The sequence below is a fragment of the Lytechinus variegatus genome, chromosome 9, assembly GCF_018143015.1.
Source record: "Lytechinus variegatus isolate NC3 chromosome 9, Lvar_3.0, whole genome shotgun sequence".
Classification (NCBI taxonomy): Eukaryota; Metazoa; Echinodermata; class Echinoidea; order Temnopleuroida; family Toxopneustidae; genus Lytechinus; species Lytechinus variegatus.
The window spans coordinates 24219755-24244215 of record NC_054748.1 but is presented as its reverse complement, the minus strand read 5'-3'; the positions used below and the strand labels follow the sequence as shown (position 1 = coordinate 24244215).

The 24461-nt window shown below is 36.2% G+C and overlaps 1 protein-coding gene across 1 annotated transcript in view; it reads left to right on the top strand.

Annotated features, from left to right (window-relative positions):
* Positions 1–24461, top strand: part of LOC121421897 (leucine-rich repeat-containing G-protein coupled receptor 5-like) — a 99302-nt gene that overhangs the window by 24123 nt on the left and 50718 nt on the right. Inside the window, exon 4 of the mRNA XM_041616698.1 lies at positions 18302–18373. Within this exon, the coding sequence (XP_041472632.1) occupies positions 18302–18373 (72 nt within the window). The remainder of the gene's footprint in view (positions 1–18301; positions 18374–24461) is intronic.

Genomic DNA, 24461 nt, shown 5'->3' with positions numbered 1-24461 from the left:
CATTACATAAAAAAATACACTTCGGCTGTTTTATTAGGTTAGTACTGAACTGTATACACACACGCACGCACTCTCACACACCCACATCCATACACACACGCACACACACACCCACACACACACACACACACACACACACACACACACACATATATATATATATATTTCGACTTTATTTAGTTAATCAGCTTAAATTAATTTGCTACTTAGATATTAAGGTTCTAGTTGAAAAAAAAGGAATAGGATAACTGAAATTTAAGTCACGCTTTTTTCCCCGAAACTACTTTGAATAGGGGAGCATGAAAATTACATGCCTGCAACGTCTTTCGTCGAGTCGTATTATCGAGCTTTAAATCTGTCTTCTGTTAACCCATACGTCATAGCGTACGTTAAGTCGTAAATAATATCGTGTGTTAAGTCGTATTGTCGAGCTTTAAATGTGCTATGTGTTAAGTCATACATTATAGTGTACGTTAAGTTGTAAAAAAGTCAGGTGTTAAGTCGTATTGTCGAGTGTTAAATCTAATGTTTATTAAGTCATACGTCATTGCTTACATTAAGTCGTACGTCATGTATTGTGTTCATTGGCACACCATGCTTCAATTCAATTCAATTCAATCTTTATTTCGCAAAATAGGATAAAAATACAAAGAAACATCAAATAATGTGATTAGATAATATAATACATTGCGTGGCTTTCCATGAAGGTTATCAGAAACCTGTAAGGCTGGATCGCCAAAACATAGTTAAAAGACAACAATATTAATGAAAAAGAAAAACCAGAATATCATATCATTGTAGTGAATACAATGTAGGAAAAGGGACAGAGAAAACAACAAAAAATACAAAAAGACACGAATCAAAGGGGGGGGGGGGTAGATAGGGTACAAGTAGTGCATTGATATCAACTGCGAAAATTAATAATCATTCACTAGAAATTTTTTGTACTGTTTTCTAAAGGAAGATATAAATTGTGAATTAGATATTATTTGGGGAATCTCATTCCATTGTTTGGGACCTACATAACTTAATGATTTAGCTTCGTGACAAGACTTGATAGACCATAGATGAAATTTATTGGAAGAACGGGTATTATGGTTATGAATTTGATTATTATATTGAAAAAGATCTGAAAAAGGAGTGGGTAACAACCTCTTCTTGTACTTATACATAAATATTGCGATTTCTTGTTTATTGATATCATATATATTAAGTAAAGACAATTTCTTAAATAAAGGTGCGGATGGTGCTAGGTAATGGGAATTAGTAATTATTCTTAAACATTTCTTTTGAATTTTGTATATTGAGTACAATTCATATGAGGTTACATTGGTAGACCAGACAATATTGCAATATTTTAAATAAGGGAAAATTAAGGAATGGTATAGAGTTATCAGATTTTTATGAAGCAAACTATGCTTAAGTTTATAAAGTAAACCAGTATTCCTACTTATCTTATGTAATACATTTATCATATGGTACTTAAAACTCAAAAGATTATCCAATGTGACACCTAAAAAGTTAATGGAATTACTTAATTCGATACGTTTATTGTCGATATAAATGTGAATACGATCGTTGTCAATTGAATTATTATCATTAGATTTGTCAGTATGGGTTCGTGTTAAAGATTTATTTTTTTGAAAATAGATGCATCTAGTTTTATTTATATTCAGGGACAACTTATTTGCTTTTAACCAGTCGGAAACATTTTGGAGTTCATTGTTCAGGATGTGGATGGTATTATTTAAATCTTTAGAAGAATAAAAAATACTTGTGTCATCAGCAAATTGATAAAAGGTTAACAAATTAGATGATTTACAAAGGTCGTTTATATATAAAAGAAATAACAAGGGGCCTAAAATTGATCCTTGCGGTACCCCAACGGAAACATTTAATGAAGAAGATAAGACACCGTGGACAAATGTATGTTGAAACCTATTTAAAAGATAATCCCTTCGCGTTATTGCGAACAGTATTAACAGTTTAACTCCAATTTGAAAGTAAGGGTTAAAGTCCGAAGGTGTTATTGGAACCCTGGGAATAAGTTTTCGCGGTATATTAAACTTGATCTTTCCAATATTTTTTTCTTGACCGACGATGCCGAGCAAAACAGCTGTTTTGTGATCAGCTGAGCGAAGGCCCATTAACAACCTTTCTGGAGGCTCGTCATTGCTCACCAAAATTAAGGACCTAGAACAAATTTTGCTACAGACTTACCAACAATCATGCATATGTGACATCCTTATTTTATTATATATATTTTTTTCTACTTTTTCATTCATTTATTTATACAAGACTGTTGATTAATATTTTTCGAATTTTTACCATCAGCATTATTATGATTGCCGTTATTGTTTTGGGGGGCTGTTTTGTAAGCGCCTTGAGCATTTAGTGAATATGAAAAATACGGTATATAAGTTTTATGTATTTATTATATTTTCTTTGCTTTAAACTTCTTGAAGTTAGTAATTTTTAGCACTTCCAAATTTACTTTGAAAACAATTAATGATATTTGATGTGGATGTTTTGTGCTTCATGTATATTCATATTTAGACCATTGTACTTAACACGTTTTAAGCGGGGGGGGGGGGGGTCAACATTTATTCCTAGGCCTAGAGCTTCTTACTGGTTAAAGGGGAAGTTCACCCTGACAAAAAGTTTATTGTAAAAATAGCAGAAAAATTATTGAAAAATATTGCCGAAGGTTTGAGAAAAATTCGTCAAATAATTAAAAAGTTATTATAATTTCAATTATTTGATTTGTGACGTCATATGCGAGCAGCATTCCTACATAGCGAATGGTAAAAAATCAATGAAATGTCATTTTCTCAGAAAATTGAAAATGGTTTTCACTGTAACTTTTGTATATCAATAGACAAATCGTTTCACACCCGATCATGAAAAGAAAACAAAATTAAGTCATCAGGAACCATACAAAATTTGAAATTTATGCATTTTATATTACATAACACATGGGACGGCTGCTCGTTTATGACGTCACAAATCCAAAACTTTGAACTAATAACTTTCTTACTCTTTAACGGATTTTCCTCAAACCTTCACCAATATTTTTTACTATTTTTTCTGCTATTTTTACAGGAAAGTTTTCTTCAGGGTGAACTTCCCCTTTAATTGCAAATAAATGAAAACCTAAATTAATGAAGACGATAAACATGACAATCAAACTCTGGTATTTTTTATCGACAATCATCTCGAATACTTTTTATGGCTTCATGTTTTCAGAAACAGATGGTTCTATTTTGGGTGAGAGACGTAATGTGATAAGTATACGTTATCTCCATGTTGTAAGCTATGGAAATACGTGCACCCCATTGAATGAGAGATTTAAAGTTGTCCACAAAACGTTTCGTTAAATGATACAGGATGGAAATCCCTCGTTTTGAATTTTGTTTATATGGTTTCTTCTTTTAAACCAGACAATCCCTGTAACTCTCAAAGTAGTTCTATAGGAAATTACCGGCTAAAACAACATTTAATAAGAAATTAAGGAAAAAGAAAATATTCATATTTTATGGCTTCATGATAATTCTAGTCAGTGTCTTGTCGATAGACAAAATGATTAACAAGCTGAAACATTACTGTCAAAGAAGGATGACGCCAAAAGACTTAAAACTCAATAAATGATGGTCTTAGATGATTAACAAACTATTTTAAACAATCTATGGATAACCTTATTCTCGTCAGCAGTAATCAAATTCCTTTGAGGTATGTTATGGCGTTGGTTCGATAAAGGGGCCTTTTTCAAAAGAAGTTAAGAACATATCTATTACTCTATTTATAAGTATTTCTATTTATTACGCTGGTGTTACTTGTTGTTTTCTGGTTTTATAGTTGCTTTCTATGTATGTTGTTTGTAATGTTCTATTCTATTTACATTGTATATTATTGTAATATGTTTTTAACAGGGCTATCTTGTAGTGCAGTTTTGTACTGAAGAGACTACCGTGGGTAAATAAAACAAAATAAATAAAATATCTAAGGACATTAAATCTCCAAGATGAACCACTTTCAATAAAAGGATAAAGAAGGGCGGGAAAAAGTAATATATCTCAAAAGAGCCTATTCTATTTGAGTCATCTTTACCTCCAATCCCATTTTGTCACCTTGATAGAAAAAGTATTTTTGATTAATTAATAAAAAAAAAGTTTTACACAGAATTATCATGTGCTCACAAAGATTGGAGGTATTTGTATCTAGATAAGTGATTAAGAAAGTGCAAATGATGGAATATTTTGTTCATTAACTGCTTCTTTAAAGCTATGGTCTACTTGAGAATTGACTAAGGCCTATACGGTATAGATTATTCAAATTTACCCTTCTTGTGACTGTACGGTGGATGAAATAAAATCAATTCACGGTCATGCTTGGAGATTGTCATTCGAAGCGGTGTCATCGTTCTTTGATGTCCCATAATCTCTGGCGATGATGATATCAAAGATGGCAGTTCGTCATGAGTCGCCTATTCTAAATGGGTCAGCCAAACCTCACCGTGAGTGCTATCCGATCCATCAACCATGTAAACACGCTCCTATGACTTTATTTCGAGATGCCTCCGGCGTACAGAAGTGGGGGATCCATGGACCCGCCCATCCCCCCACCCCCTCTAAAAAAGGGGATAAAAGAAAGAGAAGAAAGTATTAGGGTGATTCTTTTTTATGTACTTTTTTTTCTCGTCTGGAGTGGTCCACACTTTACAAGCTTTGCTTTTCAGTGGACCACTCCGTTTTTCCAACATTTTTCATATATTTTCTGTATCAGGTGCATATTCTTTATATTTGGTTTATTTGAATATTTATGTCATTTGTATTTCCTAATGTTATATTTTATTTATTGTAATTATTGCTTCTACATTTTGTTGGAAAAATTGAGTAAATGAATGAATGAATGATGAATTTACTTTTCTGAATATTACGTCATAACGTATCACAAAATTAGATTTTTTTATTTAAACTATTACAAAAAATCCCTGATCGCTTCACTCAATCGCAGCTTTCTAGACGTTTTGCCCTATACACGCAATTTCTGGCCTCCTCTAAGTTTTTGCTTCATTAAAACCACTCTCATCGCTAGTCTGCTACCACAGACTCAAATTTGAGCCTTTAGCTGATTATGTCATGTCTAGTGTAAAGACTAGCTTCCAAACTTACTGTCTGTGTCGAGACAGTCACAGTACATACTGAATCTTGTCTCACTACTTCAGACCATTCATTGCACTATGTGAAATGTGAAAAAATTAATAACCAAAGGTCTATACCTGCAGAATATATGCCATGACTACAATACTGCCATCCTACTTGGAGTTGATTTCATTGGTTTGACAGCAGCAGTAAGATCCAGAGAACTGGATTTTTCTCAAGAAAGTCGAACAATGGTTTTCTATAATGTTTTAGCTCAAATGAAAATCTCTTTATTCCACTCAAAACAATGACGAAATTACTTTCGTTCGTTTCAACTGGAAGAAATATAAACTGATCCCAGCACTTAACGTTTCTGCATATTTTATATGTTTGCTTACATTTTGATAGATGTCAGATTTCTTAACCCCTTGTTAAAAGGATTTCTTTCGAGTGACACGACAAATGCTCCTGCGACATTTGCTCCTGTCTTGATATCTCAGATGGCGTAAGTTTAGGGTAAGGACTGTAATACACTTTTTGTTTCAGAATACTGTAAAGATAAGGATTAGGATTATTTAGTTATGGAGATTAGGTTTTATGTTTGGCTAAACATGCAGATTTTCCATCTGGGCAATTGCTGCCTGAGCAAATGTCATGGATCCCATAATCTAAATCGTACGTTCATTATTCCTTTTTTCTCTTATTCCATTTAGGTTGATTGTCATCCTCTCTATCCCTGAACATCGTGTGCCCCGATTCCTTTATTGTAACACATTTTCCCGTATTCTGAACTCGGGTTTAAATTAAACCCTGGTTTAAAGTTGTGGTTTAACTATGGAGAGCCGATTGTGGGCATGAATCCCCAGTAAACAGCCAATTTATTAACTCATAATATGACATCCAAATTGTTCATAATGATCTGGGAATGAGAACTGAAGTATTTTTCTTCGTTATGAATGCAAAATGAAACAAAATAGTAAACATAAGTAATATACAATATAAACCGAATTTTTAAATTTTTGGCTCCCATAATTTTAGCACAGAGTTAGACCGTCGTCTAACTTAAACCTGACTTCAGAATACGGGCCATTCTCTGCATCCTATGCAGACATTTTGTGATATCTAATTAGATTTAGATTGATTAACTCTTATTAAGTACGCTCTATAAGCAATTCAACACCAACTTCCTGAACGTGTTTTGATTCAACGATAGTTTTATTGTATGGAGAAGTGATCGTCGAAGGACATTCCACTTCTCAACACGTAAATTGCTATCGATTTAGCAATCGGAATTTAACTTGAATTCTAGGTATTTCAAGCTTTTGCCTAGCAACGGGAACTGATGCCCCGCCCCTTTTCAGGTGCCACGCCCCGCGGCATCGCTGCTAATAAAATGCAAACTACCAATTCGGAAGTGAACGTCATCTAAATAGTTTAGAAAATGTTTACTTAACTTGAGGTAATGTGTTAATGAACGAATGGGATTTAAAATTTACTCTATATTGTTTTTGCTAATTTATCCTACCAGTATGATTACTATTGATTCTTGAGCAAATCCTCTGTTATATTGTTGATTCAACATTTTTTTAGAAGAAAGACTTATGACAATATTTAGGAATCCACTTGAAAGTGTATATGTAAACCGACATTTTCTTAATATTATTGATTTGTTTCTTACTCTTGAAAAAAAAAATCCTGGATGTAATACGAGCATGAGACCGGATATCGACGAATAGATTCTCAGTATTTTAATAGAAAAATCCAATGGCCATAATGATCGTGATAGATATCGGTTTTCAAGGCACGCTTTGGAACACGTGTGGTTCTGAATTTTACTTTAAACATGTTTTAGGGTCTTGTAAAAAAAATTGTTAAATAGTTCACTTTGGGGGAAAAACTTAATCAGCGGGTGTGCCTATTCGTATTCATTTTTTTTATTTTACGAATTGCTGTGGCATACATGTACTGCTAAAGAGACAAGAATTTGTCAAATATATACAAATTAACATTCGAATTTAATTAAATTAAAATATGAAAATTTCATTAATCCCATACGGTAAATTTGCGTTTCACTGATGCATTACAAAAATGTTTACAAAGTAAATGATCTTTACAAATGAGATGACAGATATGAATCCACTTGTCAGCAGAGATAATCAAATCAATTTAAACATAGGGTTAACATGGTCATTGTCTTTTAACAGTTTGCAATGATTTTATATAAAAAGTCTTACATCCGGAAATGATTTCAGTAATAAATCTTGGTTTACATTTAAACATAGTTTGCACCCAACTCATCCTCGAACGATCTAGTCATTTTAGCTATACTTTCCATTGCCTCTCCCTTGCTTTACGCACGTTCCTAATGAATTTAGAAAAAAAACTCGTATGATCATCATTATCATCAAATCGTAACACGAACTTGTCCAATGTATACCATACACAATCTTTATTGGTTGGGGGGGGGGGGGTTGTTATCAAGCTTAACGATTATTTGGAGAGTCAAAAGGTTGCCAAATTATTTTCAATACAAGGATCACGCCAAAAGTATTCCCATTAGCTTTCGATTAACATTATTATCCACTGATATGTAATCATTTAATATGTTAAATCGACTATTATTTGAGGGATGATTAAAGATTTAAGTACGTCATAAAGATACGACTGTGATTGGCATATCGTATCAAACATGACGTGTGACTTTGTACAATGGCGTATATAGGTTGCTTTAAGCATGGGGAGGTGGAACTTAAGTTTGGAAAACCAGCTTATGAAAGCAGAATAAGGGGTTAGATTTTCGTTTCGCTCGCCAGTGTCGGAACTCCTCTGCCTCAGGGGGAGACTGCACGTGCACCCAGTGCACCTAAGCCTACGCCCTTCTTGAATTTTGTGAGTCAAACCAAGAAGATTGAAACCTCCTTGCTCAATCTCAATTTGAACGGCCAAATTTACCTTCACTGCTCGCTGACACTAGCTATGTTATTTCACAACAGAACCCCGGCGGATCTGAGACGTATTGCGTGACACCGGCCAGCGTACGATTCATTGAGCCAAGATTGGCTTTGTGACCAGGGGGCAGTTATGACACTATAGTCCTCAAAACGACAGCGATATGTCAGACACCCACGTATGATTTCAAAACGCAGACCTAATCACGGAAAAGTGATCTGGAAGTGTGGTATAGGTTAGAAAAGATAACGAGGTGAATGGAATATTACCCGATTGGATTACTTGTTAGGATTTTTTTTAATACATAGCCATGTACATGCGTAAATGTCAAAGTATTAGGGACTATTCGTCGAGTTTGAGAAACCTGAAATTAAACAGTCATCACCGTCGCAAATAATGTCAAACATTTAAGGTGCTGCCCCCCCCAAAAAAAAAAAATGTATATATAAGAGGGGAGCCAAGAGTTAAGAAAAGGGATAAAATCAACGAAAGGCAGCTTCGTGTTCGTATTGATAATGATCTAGATTAGAACGAGGCATCTTCTCTTCCCTATATGGCATTTTACCAATGTTCTTTGCACCCTCCCTTTGCGTGCATATAATATGACTATATTATCTATTGCCAGCTTGGACGTTACGTTAGTATAGGCATTGCATAAGCCAGTTCACTGTTAGCTGATGATCAACTTTTCTCAGATGACCTTTGCGATATTTGATTAGGATGAACACTAACATTTTCATATAAAGATGTTGCGTAAGTTTTCTCGGCAAAGCATTCAAATTCTAAGAATGAAAGGCATTGTATAGAGCAGATGACTAGAATAGTACATCAGGGGTAAAGTTTTTTTTTATTTAATTAATCTGTTTGCTTCGTTGTCTGGTCCTGGAACATTTTTACTATAGATTGGGCTACTGTCAAATACCAGTGATTAAGAAGACTTTGTTACTCTTCAGCTTGGATGTGATGAAAAGAATATTTTAAAAGGAATACCTGAAAAATCATCAAATCACAAATGCCTATTTCAGGAAATTTGAAAACCAACTTCATGGTTTATCTAAAAAGACCTTTTACTGCTTGTGCGCAGTTTACAACCGTTAATTGATTTTGCAGTATGTACGTACTCCAGTAATACCAGTAAACATGGTAAATACGAACTAAAAAAAATGGAACGCGCAAACCCTTCCTCGTTCCTGTTCAAGAGAAATGACGGTCATTTATATGTACATCATTACTTCAAAGTTATGTTTTCCGGACACCATAGCAATCAGTAAAACAACAAACTAATGAGGACCGGTGTCCAGGTGTGATTACAAAAAAATAAAACAAAAATGATTTTTTTTGTCTCTTGAAAACACGTTATTTGGCCTTCTAGACATCATTATTATCTAATATCGAATCGCATTTTCCTTGTATCTCCTACTTGATAGTGCTTCCATTCTCAGCCGGATGTGCAAATCCTTCACTTGAGTTATAGGAGTCTGAATGTGCTGCCTATAATGCCTTGTGTACTGAAGGCCCTCTCGCTCAAAAGCTAATTGTATATGTTTCTTTTTCTGTTCGGGTAGCTCCATGCAGTATAAACTCGGCAAAGCAGCTATCTGTCGCATCAACGCCAAGTTGGTATAATCAATTACATTATGAAACATTTTACGTGTAGGTTAGTCAGTAATAGTGCCTGACAGTTATAGACGACAGACCTTGTTGGACCTTGTTGGTTTAAAGTGTAGAAATGCCAGAGGTGGGATTTGAACTCACAACCGTTTCAATCAGGATTCCAATACTCCATTACCACGTCCTATGTTTAGACCATAATACGATGCATTGTGTTAGTCTTTGTGTGAAGACTCACGAGTTGATCCAGTTCCTGGGGGCCACTTCCATAGACCAGTTCGTAGTTACTTCATGGACAATTTTGGTCAAAAGACCTTTCATTTCTTTCATTGTGATAGGCAGATTTCAAATCAAGATATTACGTAAGCTTGCCTTACATAGCAGGATGAAGAAATTGAATAGACCAGGTGACTAGAATAGCACACAAATGAACACTTAATGAAGGCATTTGTTGCATTCCTACTTTGCATATCTCTGAACTGTGAAATACCAGAAGTTCGTTGAAGCATAAAACGACAATTCAAAAGAATATATGAATAATCAAGACATCAAAGTTGGTGCTTATCTCATTAGATTTTAAAGCACCATGTCACTTTAGTACAAATGACCTTCTTCTGATCATGCGTAGAATCTTTTGATCATGCGCAGAAAGGAACTACGAACTGGCTTAAGACGAGTGGATACTATGCGCGACCATGGGGTCTCGAAAAGCACCCTAAACAAGTGATTTCCATATTATGAAAATGCAATCCTTAACAAGTATCGGCGTGCGAAACCCTACCCTTAACAAGAATTGGAAACAAAACGATGCCCTTGGCAAGTATTCCCTAAACTGAACCCCTAAACAAGTACAGCGATATTTCATGTCATGGGCGTTAGTTTGCTGGTAGGTCCATGGTTTTACCTTTACCTACATCATTGGATTTAGTACGACCTCACCTCACACACCGGGGCAAATCAGACTCTAAACACGTATATGGTATTGACTGTTGGGGCAAGTAGTACATCCTTTATAAAACATTTTAGTTTTTTTTATATCCTCGCAAATTTTCCTATATAGCGAAATAGATATCCCTTTCTTATCATATAAGTGTTATGACACCCTTATTACGTTACGTAAAGGCATCCTTTTTACGTGTTTTTTTTGTCGCACATGGTACCCACTCGTCAATGTAAGTGCCCCACCCCCGGACCAAGTTTCAATCACGGTCTGTGCTTGCAGACTGACCCCTTTTGTTGAGAATCAAAGAACGTGAAATCCGTATCTCCATGGTGAAATGAAAATGATAAAAGAACCGCCATGATGCTAGATATAATGATTATGATGATACTTATTATCTCCAGCGAACGGCGTCAAAACTGGCCATCGAACTTCCATGGTTTTCGCTTTGATGCACATCTCGGTTGCAATGAAACCCGGGGCTCTGTTTTTGTAGCCGTGGAAGGAGTTTTAAAAAGAAGCTGTGACATTTCAATATCTGAGATAGTGTAAGCCCTTGGGATCTTGAATAACATAATCATCATTTTGAGAAGGAAAATTAAAAGAAAAAGGATACTTTTGTAATACTGTCAAAATATTTTTTGTTGGTGTAGTATTTCAGTGACTGATACGTTGACCAGTATATGTTGTGTCTAAATCCGTAATTTAACAGATCTGATGACTGCTTTGCGCCAACGTACATGTGCACACCAGCACAAGAGCCTTTATACAGACGACAATAGGGGGATATTCAAGACACAAATTTGTATAAATTGAATTGAAAATCTCTATAAAACTTGCACTACCAGTATGCCAGTTGGAAGATTTTATGAGCGGAGTGTCTGACTATTTATTTGTCATTTTATTCTAACAGGGTAGACCTTCCAGTTATATTAAAACAAAAACAAAAAACAAAAAAAGGCTTGGCCAAGGAGCCATGTATCATCTAAAATTTCGAAATAATAACAAAACAATGATACGTACAATAGTCAACACGAATGAACATAATGTACAACAAATCATTGACATCGCGTAGAATATGTTGGAATTGTATATGAATTGCGCAGGTTGATAAAGCAATCTTGCCTCACCCCTCCCCTTTCCAGCCCACTTCCTTAGCAAAAAGACACGGAGACGAAGGGGCATTATCAATATATGATTTCTATCAGTTGAAATTTGCCAAATGAGACGTCTGACGCATCAGGTACAAAACTTTGTTAATTAAGCTGCTTCTCCTCGTCAGTTATCAATTTCGAAATGTCTTTCTCTGTAATTCAGATGACGTTTGCCTGTTCCTGCGTACCAGCGGTTGTCATTTGTCTCATTAGGCCAAATGCGTATTACTTTAGCAAGTGGCGGCGCTTCAGGGACAGGGGCAACGGGGGCGCCCCCTTATGATCAAAGTAAGCACAATCCAAAAATGATAGAGTGAGAATAAAAGAGGAGAACATAGAGAACATTGAGAAATGGAAGAAAGGGGAAGAGAGTGGTAACGAGATTTCAATGTTGTAACTCGACATTTTAGGTATCCATGGATGTCAATGTTCAAGCCTGTGTTTATGATTATTTAATTTCCAGGAACATACGTGTATAGCAATTTAATTATGACACGACCAACAATTTCGAATATGAATGCTTAAAAATAAATTAATGTTCATAAAACAGCAACCAACGCCAGGGATTACCGGAAATTACATTCATCTGGTTAAAGGGCGCCCCCATTGGTCTGCTCGAAACGCCTTTACGCCGCCCCTGGCTGAATCTAAGACGGTAGGATATTGAACTCAACCATAGGCGGCAGAAGCGGGGGAGGGGGGGACGTGTCCCCCTAAATTTGAGGAGGGGGGACGGTCCCCCTAAATTTGTTGTTGATGACCTTTTTTTTTTCTTTTTTTTTTTGCTTGTCAATTTATTTTCGTACGTCCCCCCTAAAATTTTTGGGAACCTTTTTTTTTTGCTTGTCAAAAAAATTTTGGTTGTCCCCTCCTAAAATGTTTGGCTTCCGCCGCCAATGAACTCAACTAATCAGGGAATAGGTTCATGAAAGGTGATAAACATTAAATATATATAAGCTCTCAAATTATCCAGCTTTCAGGGCGTTAGTCCAATTCACATGTATATTCTCTGTAATAAAACCATCAAAATGCAAAGGAAACGTATATTTGCAAAGTTAGTTTTTCCTCCCCTTTCCTCATATTTGTTTTGTTTTTCTTGCCATATTCTTTATTTCCTTTTTTTTCTTATCAGGTAATTGTTTTCATCTTGTTACATTAAACATGGTAAAGCAGATTGTATCTTATTAGATTTGCAGAATTGAATATAGAATTTATGTGATTGATTAGCGAAAATGGGATGAAAAGTTATGTGAATAATTTCTCAAAATGATGATAGATGATAGTTTTCATGGTTATGGGAAGAGAAGCATAGAGAAAGAGATGGAGAGAGAGAAAACGAAGAGGGAGAGAGAGAGAGAGAGTGGGAAAACAGAAAGGAAGAGAGGGGGGATGGTGCTGAAGCAGGGTAAGATGAGCCGGAAAAAAGAACGTGTAACAATCATTAGACTGGATAAAAGAGGTAAAAGGCTTTCAAAAGAAACAACCAACACTATAACAAAAAGTTTGAAACCTTCAGGATAAATCCAATGCCATTAAAACTGTCATTGTCAAGCCCTACATGTTTTAATGTCTCAGAAGAAGACAGGTGCTCTGATAATTGCTCCTTGGAGGCCAGATCGAAGAGCTGCCCTCCTTCACACTCGAAAAATATAAATCGTGAATTAGCATTGGCCATGTGTGGGGAGTTTCCATAGTTGGAACCTTTTTCTAGCATGCTGCGCGGCACCAAATACAGGCATTATTTACGAGCTGTATCATCATAATCATAATGACCATTAAACAGGATAAGACCCTTTGGATAGACGGCGATTCCTACAATCGGGGGGGGGGGCAGAGGCGGGGGGGGGGGGGTGCCCCCTGCATTTTCTAAAAGTTGTACCTTTAAGCCTGTTGGTTGTGGTGAAACGCTGGTTGTGGTTAAACTCTGTTTAAAATGTTGAGCACGCTATTTAAAAGCCCTTCACTCTATCAACCAAACTTTTTTTTTACAACTGTTTAAACTTTAAATAAGTTGTTTACAAACAAGTTTAAACAACTTGCTGTTAGAGTGGTGGTGACAGGCTTAAACAACGTGCTATTTGTGTTTTACTGTGCAATGTCATCAAATCCAGCTCTAAATAAGTAAATATTGCTCGAAAATCCAGAATAATATTCTGAATGAAAATAAAAACTCTTCAAACGTTATTATCATCATTATTACTTTAACAAATATCAATGAGATAACCAAAGGAAAAAAAAAGTAAAACTCAATTTTAGGCAACATCCTTGGATTACCCCCATTCCCCCAAAAGACAATATTGAGAAAAAATAATCCATTTCTATTTACTTCTTAATTAGCGAATTTGGCGCTTCGTAAGATTGCCAATATTACAGTATTGTAAATGTTCTGCCTCCCCAAAAAAGAATATATTGTAAGCTTGTTACACCTCCATCGACCAAAGTATATAGGTTAAGGATCCAAAGCGAGCTTTCTTAGTAACGAATCCAGGACAATTCGACTGTTTTTAGACTGAAATGTTAAAGCCTTTATAAAAGGAAACAGCGCTGCGTCGTCTTTAAGTGGTATGGCAGGATGTACGTATAAGGATCAAATATGCTTGGAGAAACATATTCATGGTGGGGCAAACTTCAAAAAATCGCCTGCTTTGGGGGGATAGCCGAGTACTTTACCGCCCCCCCCCCCTCATTCCATGCCAGTAGCAGTGTTTATTCGCATTCGATACAATTGTCCAATCTTAAGGAAAGTTTGTACAAGTGCATGGTCTTTCGTTTCTTCCATTAGGATAAACACATTTCAAAGCAAGTAAGCATGCCTGACATAGCAGAATGCAGACATTATGTAGTCCAAGGACCTGTTGCATAAAACCTTTGCTGTAAAAAACCTCTGGTTTTTAAAACCATGCCATTGACACTTAACACACATTGAAAAAACAACAAAATCTTGACACTGAACATATTGGAAAACTTTGACAAAAATTAACTGCCAGTTATTTTTCATTTGATGCAACAGGCCCCGGATAACTTGAATAGCACACCAATGAACACTTTATGAAGGTACAGTGTATTTGTTGCATTTTTACTGAGAATGCCCTACAGCATGTTACTGTGTAGATGGTCAACAATTAAATAGACCAGTTCATAGTTACTTCATGGAAATTTTGGTCAAATGACCTTTCATTTCTTTCATCATGAAAGCCAGATTTCAAAGCAAGATATTACGTATGCATGCCTTACATAGCAGGATGAATAAATTGAATAGACCATGTGACGAGCATAGCACATCAATGAACACTTTATGAAGGTATCTGTTGCATTTCTACTGTGAATGCATATTAGAGGATGTTGTTCAATATACTTGGCAAACTGAAATATAGCAGTCATTCGTGGACGCATTGTTTTTTGTGGATGTGAATGAAAAACACAATTCAAAAGAATATATGAATAATCAAGACATCGAAGTTGGTGCTTATCTCATTAAATTTCAAGCCACCATGTCACTTTAGTACAAATGACATTCCTCTGATCATGCGCAGAATCTTTTGACCATGCGCAGAAAGGAACTACGAACTGGCTTATCCCAGTCGCGGCTAATGGACTTCCAGTTGATCTGATGAATGGCCTTACTCAAATAAATACATCAATGACTAATCATCAAAGCTGGTGCCCTTATCTCATTAAATATTACATATTGAATTTGAGTTCCACTGAACTTCTGAACTGATATTGGGCAGAATGATACCTTGGTCACATTTGCTCTACGGCGGCCGTACGGCGAGTCGAAAACAGCCGCTTTATTCATTTTTATTCAAACCACCTATATTTAGCTAGTACAAAAATGTTAAAACGGCTGTTTTTGACTCGCCGTACGGCGCCGTAGAGCAAATGTGACCAATGTATTAGAGTACAAACTTGCTTATTGCTTGCCAACGATCTTGAGAGAGAGAGAGAGCATTGAGACAATGTGACTGAACAACACGTGTTCATGACTTTTGTGTCAACGTTGTTTTATTTTTAATTTTGTTGATTTGAAAAAAAAAATAATTTATTTAGCCACTTTAATTTATTAATTTTATTCATTTTTAATTCATTTTTACTTAGTAAATTAAGAGGCTTTTTTATAGGAGTAATGCCGAAAATTTGTTAAACAAATTATAACTTCCTCCTATAAAAAGCCTCTTAATTTACTATCTATTGTCCACGGCGGACGGCATTTGAATAGTAATGAGTCAGAAAGAAGAGGATCGAGGGTATTTGAATTCCAGTTCATCGTGACTTAGCCGTGAACCAGAATAGCCTGGTGGTTGAGTCGTTGCCCGGAAAGCAGTAGATGGCAGGTTCGAATCCCACTGGTTCCAATTTTTTCTGACTTATGATTTATGATTTTAATACAGATCGAGCATACAGATCTTATGATTTTCATTACAGATCGAGCATGCTGACCCTAAACAAATAGGAGTAATGCCGAAAATTTGTTAAATCATTTTTACTTGCCTATATATTTCATTGTCGATTTTTTTTGCAGGAGGGGGGGGGGGCAGCAGTCAAACACAAGATCCCCTGTAGTAAGCCTGCTCTTTCGAGCAAAAGGAGTTTCACCTCCCCGTTTGGTTGTCAATGCCCTTTATAGAATGTCCGTTGGATAACATACATTGTCTTTCAATATTGTCTCTGTATTTTTTATCATCGTTTTTAACAATATCCTCGTCCACTTCGAATTACAGATTCAATTTACTTCATGAATATTCATGACTTGCTGGAGGTGTCTCACCTGTGTGCAGGCGTGCGATTGGTCAGTCGCATAACCAATGGTGACGGTTTGAATATAATTGGCCCAGCTCGAGCCAATTATGGTAATGTCTTTCCATTTCAATTGCAGTGGTTCAAAATGGGACAATGCATTTCTGTTATCGAGTTTACCACAAGCTTCGGGGAATGTCTCAATAAATTTGGAAAAGGTTCTGAATTTTGCCTCGGAAATGAAAACAGAACTCATTTGTTCTTTTGATTGTTGCATTTACAAATGTAAAACAAAAATGATGTTGTCAAAGGGTAAATCAATCACTGTGAAATTCAAAGGGAACATACTGAGGGTGCGAACAAGCGAAATGCCGTTGTGGCGTGCGACTATGATTACGTTACCTGTGCATGTGTGGGTGGGGGTGTGTGTGTATGTGTGTTTTAGTGGGGGGGGGTTATGTGTTGATGCTGAGTGAGGTTCGATACCTGGTCACGTCCTTTTGACCGTGGCGTAAAAGTTCGGTCGGACGTAAATAAATAACATTTGGTTTAATTGATACACTTATTTAAAGCCCCAATCACACACACAGAACATACCCCCCCCTCCACACACACACACCCCCACAGAGCGTAGTTGCGAAGGGCGTTCAAGAGTGATAATGAATACATGTATGTGTTAACGCTATTTTTTCATCATTTTTTTCCTTCAATTGAAATATATCATTCCAAGATATAAACATGTTTACACTGCGAAAACTCTCGTGTTGATATAACACCAGCCCGGAATCTATATATGTCCAGACCAGAGAAGTGTCAAACAACACCAGTTTCGTTTTGGTCTAACACCAGATACTTGGAAGTGTTTATACAACACCAATTAGTATTAAAACAGCATCGGTTTGATTCCAAACTAGTTTCAATACTTCTCTGGTGTGGACATATATAGATTCCGGGCTGGTGTTAAATCAACACCGGAGTTTTTGCAGTGTAGGGGTAGTGTTTTATACAAATCGGTGGGCGTATAATGTGTGCAGTTGAGTTGCCTGATTTTTCTGGTAGGATTAGTCACGAGGAGAGAATAAGAGAAAAGTCGAATACTTTTTGTCATATTAAAATGCAGCAAAGCTTCTTAGGAGAAGAACTGGGGTGATGTACAGACAGAACCAGACTAATACCATCTTAAAGAATGGATAAAAGGAAATCAAAGGCAAACAAACTGTAAACATGGCAAAAAGTAAGAATATACATTGGGAGCATATGAATTTTAAAATCGTTAATTTGTGTTGATGTCATGTTATATCCACTGCATCACCAAGTTCTTTGTGATTATTATAAGGTTTTTTTGTTTGTTTATCGTTCTTCCCAAATTCAGAACGAGGCTGAACATGCTCTAGTTGGATACTTTGAAGTTTTCATTATAGATCATATGAATATAAACCGCATTTAGTAGAATGTAGTTTTGCGAGTTTACATGACTATTTGTTTCGTTGGGATCCCGACCAAAATAGAAAAAACTGAATATCTTTTTGAATAATATCTACCTGACTAGCATAATAACACAAAAACGACATTATCGATTTAATTAATGAATATGCACTCGTGCATGTGGATGAAGACATCCTTTTGTTCTAACTTAGGTTATTATCTTTAAAGTTATGGGAGTTTTTTTCAAAACAGGCTAGGAAAAATGGTTGCCTTTCATGTTGCATCATTATCAATAATTGGATTCACTAAATACATTTGTTCATGTTTGATTGGTTGATTTTCAGAGATCTTGGTTACAACTCATTCGGAAACCTACACGGAGGAGCATTCGAGCACTTGCCAAGATTGCTGGAATTGTAAGTATAACCCCAATTTTCCACTTTGTATTTTATATCAGTTGATCCATTTTTTTGAAGCCCGGTTTATAATCAACGGATGGATTGTTAAAAGAATTCCGATTGGCTGGAAGTTACTTTCCCTCACACACAGAGGGGGGGGGGGGTTAAATTATAGAGGTGTCGTGGTGTAGCTGTTCTAACTCTCGCCTTTCAATCAGAGGGTCGTGTGTTCGAATCCCACCCGGCGCTTACGTCCTTTGGCAAGAAGTTGATCTGCATTTTCCACTCTGCACCCATGAGTTAATTGGTTACCCGATAGGATGCGAAAGTTTTTTATGTTTGAATTTACCGGCGCCACTATGAGGCTGCAATGAATGCAAGGAATGGTCCCTAGGGAGTGGAAATCGTGCACTTTCGAGCGGGATTGAAATGAATCCAATGACCGGGGAAATCACTTTGAGCCGTATATTGGGAAAGCGCTTGGATTATCAATATCATTATCATTATGTTATTATCATTATTATTGATTGTTATTATTTTTATTATCATTATTATTATTACATTATTATTAGAAATATATAGAAAAGAGGGAGAGACAGAGAGGGAAGAGGAGGGGGGGGGGGGGAGTAAGGATGAATATAGGAAGGGGGAATAAAGGAAAGAGGATGGTGCGTGGGAGGGATACGAGTGACGCAAGGAAAAATAAATCGAGAGAGAAAGGAGGCAGGAAAGGGGACGAAAGGTAAATCAAAGATAAAAAATGAAAAAGAGAAAGAAAAGGAAATTAAAAAAAATCTGTCAGGAAAGAAAGGCAGCAAGTAAGAAAAAGAGAAGAATGAAAATCATTGAAGAAAGATAGAAAGAAGGAAAGAGTAGGCTTAGAACCAGAGATGGATGAATATAGACCAGGAAGGGAATGACAGCATCTGACATTTAGCGGTAGAAAGAGAGAGAGATAGAGATCAATAAAGAGGACATCATCCTGATATCCTCGGGAGATGATCCAACAATGCTTGACAACCCATTCAACCAACAGAATAGAGACTTGCTTTAACAGTGGATGATGCTTATTTAATCTCATGCTTTGCTCTGATTAACCCTTCGTGCTTCAACGGTTACTGTTTCTAAAGATGGACTTACAGGTCAATTCGACCCCAGATAATGTTGATTTGAATCAAAAGAGAAATAGCAAACAAGCATAACGCTGAATATTTCATCAGAATTGGATGAAAAATAAGAATATTTTGACATTTTAAAGAATTTGTTTATGTTTACAAAACATACCTGCGCAAACAGTGACGTGCAAAATGACAGGGTCGATGTTGTCCTTCACTCAATATTTTCTTTGTGCTTTTATTGTTTGAATTATACAATAATAATGTCATCATTCCCTGCATTTGCATATCGAACAGGATGTGCTGTTAAATGTTTTGTAAAATTAAGCGAAAATTTGAATATCATAATTTTTTAAATTTAATTTTAAATCCGATTTTGATGGAGGTTTCAGCGTAATGCTAGTTGAATTTTTTTATCTGTTATTTTTATCAATTTTTCAATCGGGTGGACTTTTCCTTTAATAGCTTAGATCAAGATTTAAGAATTCTAACGATAATTTATTTTCAAATGTCGAACTCAGTGTCCAATGCAATGAAAATAAAGGTAATTTCATTAAAAAGTTAAAAAGGTAATTTCATTAAAAGAGTTAAAGATGATATCTAAATTCTGACATATTCGATGACCTCCGATTAAGAAATAAATTTCCCCGACAATAAAACATAAAAAACACTCGTTAATAGTAAAAATTGGGACAAAACTGTCTAAGAAAATATCTAGAAAACTGTATTCAACAGACAACTGAAAGTATCCTTATGTGGTAAATGCCTTTAAAACGAAAGACGATGTTTGGTCTGATGGTCAAATTAAATTTTAGATTGGAATCGATGGATGAAAAGGGATACAATGGGCACTTCACGTTTTGGAAACAATCGTCTAATAGAATTCACATTATCATTTTCTTTACTCGCCATTGTGAGTTAACTATGAAGCGTCTGTGTCAGTCTAGTAAACCCTTATATTAATCCTATCTCCCTCAACACTGTTGTCTCGGGAAGGCCTAGATCTTTGTGGTATATCGAATTCCATTGTAAGAGTCACGTCCGAGCTGCCATGCATCCTGGCCAATCTCCCTTGCTTTTAATTTGATTAAAAATTGATAATCCCCTCCTCTAAATAGGTTATAAGGAGGAGGATCTCGACAGCTTGTCTGAAAGCTTATTAGTTGTTATTTGATGAAGGGACGAACAAAGTTCAACAATTAAAGACTCAGCCGGTCAATCTGCCATTATTGCTTTTAAAATGCACAAGCCCTGGCCCAACCACATCTCAAACGCAAAATTGCGAGTTGCTCTTGTCTGGCGGTCGGTTGCAAATCTCGCAGTAAAGTACTTCCTCAGGATTTGGTCAATGCTCATCAAACGTTGTACCCACATTTTGTCAAATTGGTATGAAGACGGATAAGACGCAATTATTTTCGAATGTGTAACTGTATTGCCATGGTAAGGTTCCATCGTGACAATAAGTTAGGAAAAATATTGCAGAGCAAGCTAAGACGTTCAGTGTGAGACTTGATACAGAATCTTTTGGTGAATACATTCAAGACGCGTTTTTAGACAATTTCAGAATTATGTTGCTATGGTAGTATCATTTTTCTTAAAATGTATGAGAAGAACTATTTCTTCAGTATATTAACCAATACTCCCAGATTCAGCATATACAATGATTTTGGGACATGCAAAACGCATTTTTCGATTAAGTGTCAGGGAGTTTTATGAGGATGAATCAGGCAAAAGTGCAATTTAACTGATATCTGTCTTGTGTTGATATGACGATGCGTGAAAGATGACTCTAAACTTTGAAACCATACAAAAATGATGTATCAACTAGTACATTGCAGGCTTAGGGTCTGCAAGGTGTATTATCTATTGCACAGGCGAACGAACATGCTTGTAGGGTTTCTCGCACTTTGCGATTACTAGTTACCATGGAAACAAGAAGATTTCTCATCGGTAGGGTGCCACCGCGAGCTGTTTGGATAATGTCAAGCTGTTCCTTACGACTTCCCAGCCAGCCCATTATTTTTAAACGCATTCTCGCTTGTTTTACTCTTTCGATCATTTGCTAATGACGTGTGCCCTGAAATGGTTGGTTTCAAAGTTTTGCTTGGAATGATGACATGTGAACTCGATGATGTACGTTATTTTTTTTTTTAGAATCGTTTTATCTAGAGCATTTACTTACTAATAGACCAGCAATACAGGAAAAGGTCTTACTTAATATACTGTTGCATCATGCTGTGAACTTAATGTAACGTCCCTTTTTGCGAGATGGAAAATAATGAAATTTCATGGAATTCAGAAAAATAAAGGAATCGGTTATTCATAAAAAAAATAATTTAAAAGCCAAAACGACTTAGCATTTTGGATTTGATCATCATCCATTTTACTCCCGAATCTCATGCATCTCCAAAATATACTTCAAGAAACTTTCAAACCATTATGGAATGTATGATAAAATAACATGATAAACTACACTAAATAGACAATGGGACGAATCTCAGAAACGGTTTTATTTATGTATTTATTTCACATCTTTATACAGTGTGACCAATTCAGCTATACACGATAAAAAACATTAACAAAGATAAAAAGCTGGTTTGCAATTGGGCCCTGTTAATCAAAATACATACAAATTATAAAATACATAATATGCAAAATATACAAGAAATAAACCTTTAAAAGTCCCAATCCTCATCAGAAACACACAAACACACAGAAGCACCCAAACCCACACACACACACACCCCATTACACTCTGCAGACTTACTTGTAACATAAATTCAACATTATGATTACATTTGACATAAGCTAAAACAAATTTTACAAATAAGATACAATTAAGATATAAATGGTGTGGGATTATTTTCCTATTAGGTGAGGGGGTCGATTGTACATGCATTATGATATTTCCCTATAAACATACGTAGACATAATGAAAGAACCCCAGATCCCAAAAGAAATTCGGAGTACACAAAATGGATACAAGCATTAGAGGAATATTTAAGATTGTGTAGCTTTGAAGGCCTTAAGTGTCACTGGTAGAACCAATTCTAGAACGATCAAAGCTATTAATTTTTTAAGAAAAAATAACGTTGGTATGCATAAAGCATTTTCGTTTATTTGATGCAATTAGAGAAAAGAGCAATCTAGATAAAAATGCCTTGGTCAAGGTGAGTACCGGGAATCGAACCCCGGACTTTCATGGTGTACTCGGGCGCCTTAGACCACTCTGCCTGTCGGCCACGACACTTCGCTCAGTTATTACGATATTACCGATAACATATCATTGGTCAGTTTTGGAGTCGGTTTCGTTGGTGTTACTGTAGCAGAAGCGTGAGCTCACGATCCTCAAACAAGCAAGCAAAAGAAAGAAGATATAAAAAAAGCGAATCGCGTAAATACGGTCATGACGGTGACCCAGAAATATGAAGTGGATGAAAAGCCCCATCGTGACAGTGACAACCCTGTCCTAGATTCTCTTTCAATGGTTCTGTCTTAATGTTTAGCAATGCGAGACGATGCTTACAGTCCCTCTTGTGAAACCGACCCGAGAACGATCGGAGCTATGGCGTTACTACCCAATGGCGTACCGTCGATTGTTAAGGGTTTGGTTTTCATCGGTGTACCGGAAGCTTGTCGGTAGATTGGCTTGGGATCATACAGTTGTGATACCATAACGTTGTATGGCCATACCTACGTAGTCTGCTGTGCAAACCCTTCACTCGATTTAAGGGTCTGAATGTGCAGCCTACTCATGCCTTGTGTACTGAAGACCCTCTCGCTCAGGCCAGCAAGTTTTGTATGTGCTTATATTTGCGTGGAAACGCACTTGTTGCACAAAGTTTCAATTAGGGTCTGTGCCTGCAGACTAATACTAACGTTATGATACAGACATGACTATGCAGTCGACATTCAATAATTTTTATTAAAAAATATGTCACTGAAAAACAAACTGTGTGATTGCCTTTATGACAGTTCCAGTTCTACGACAGGCTATTTTGTTACTTAATAAAAAAAAAACATTTTAATATAATCGATCCCTCTTTTCAAGGATATCTTCTCGGTGGGACCATTTTATTGTGGAGGTGCCGTGGCCGAGTGGTCTAAGGCGCCTGGCTATACAGAGAAAGTCCGGGGGTTCGATCCCCGGCCGTGGCACCTATGCCCGTGAGCAAGGCATTTAATCTACAATGCTCTTTTATCTTGCTTTCAAATAAATGGAAATGCTATATGCATTATTGGTAACTTGGTGTGCGCTTGTTGAAAAAAATCTTAAGTTTAACATTGTATTTCGCATTCGAGTTTTTCCTGAAAAGATTCACTTCGCAGAAAAGCCGTCTTTTCCAAATACTCTGTTTCAATTAAATTAAGTCGTGCTAATTTGATTACACAATAAAAGAAGAGGTATGGTGTTACCATTTTCGTCATTTCTGTGTAGAGTATTACCCAATCCCTCCTTCCCTGCTTACTACGCGCAGAATGATATTTTTTATACCGACAATGTTTCTATAGTTCCATAACATTTTTATCTTTATATGGAAGTTAATACACTTTCATTGTTGGCGATATCAGTAATCGAGGAAGTTATATTTGTCGTTTGTGTCACTATTTTTGTTCTAATTTTCCACTGCCTCGAATTTACGAAGACAAAAATATGTGACTACTTTGTTAAATCGTGAGATGTGTGTTTCGCTAACCAGGGAGGTTTCAAATGAGATGGGGTAACAGCAAATAAAATCCCTTTGAACAAGGTTACAAACCGCCAGCAGAAAGTACGTCAGGCATGCACTTTGTTCAACATCTCTTGCAATTGTGTAGACAAATGATTCCCGCATGACTCCTCAGCTATAGGTCATATATAAAGGCAAATATGATATTGTGAAGATAATTAGTTTTTCGCTGCATCTTGGTCTGGTTATATGTGTAGCACATAATTCGGAGGCATGCGAAAATAAACTATGCAATATGTCCTGAAATATGCCTCAATTTTT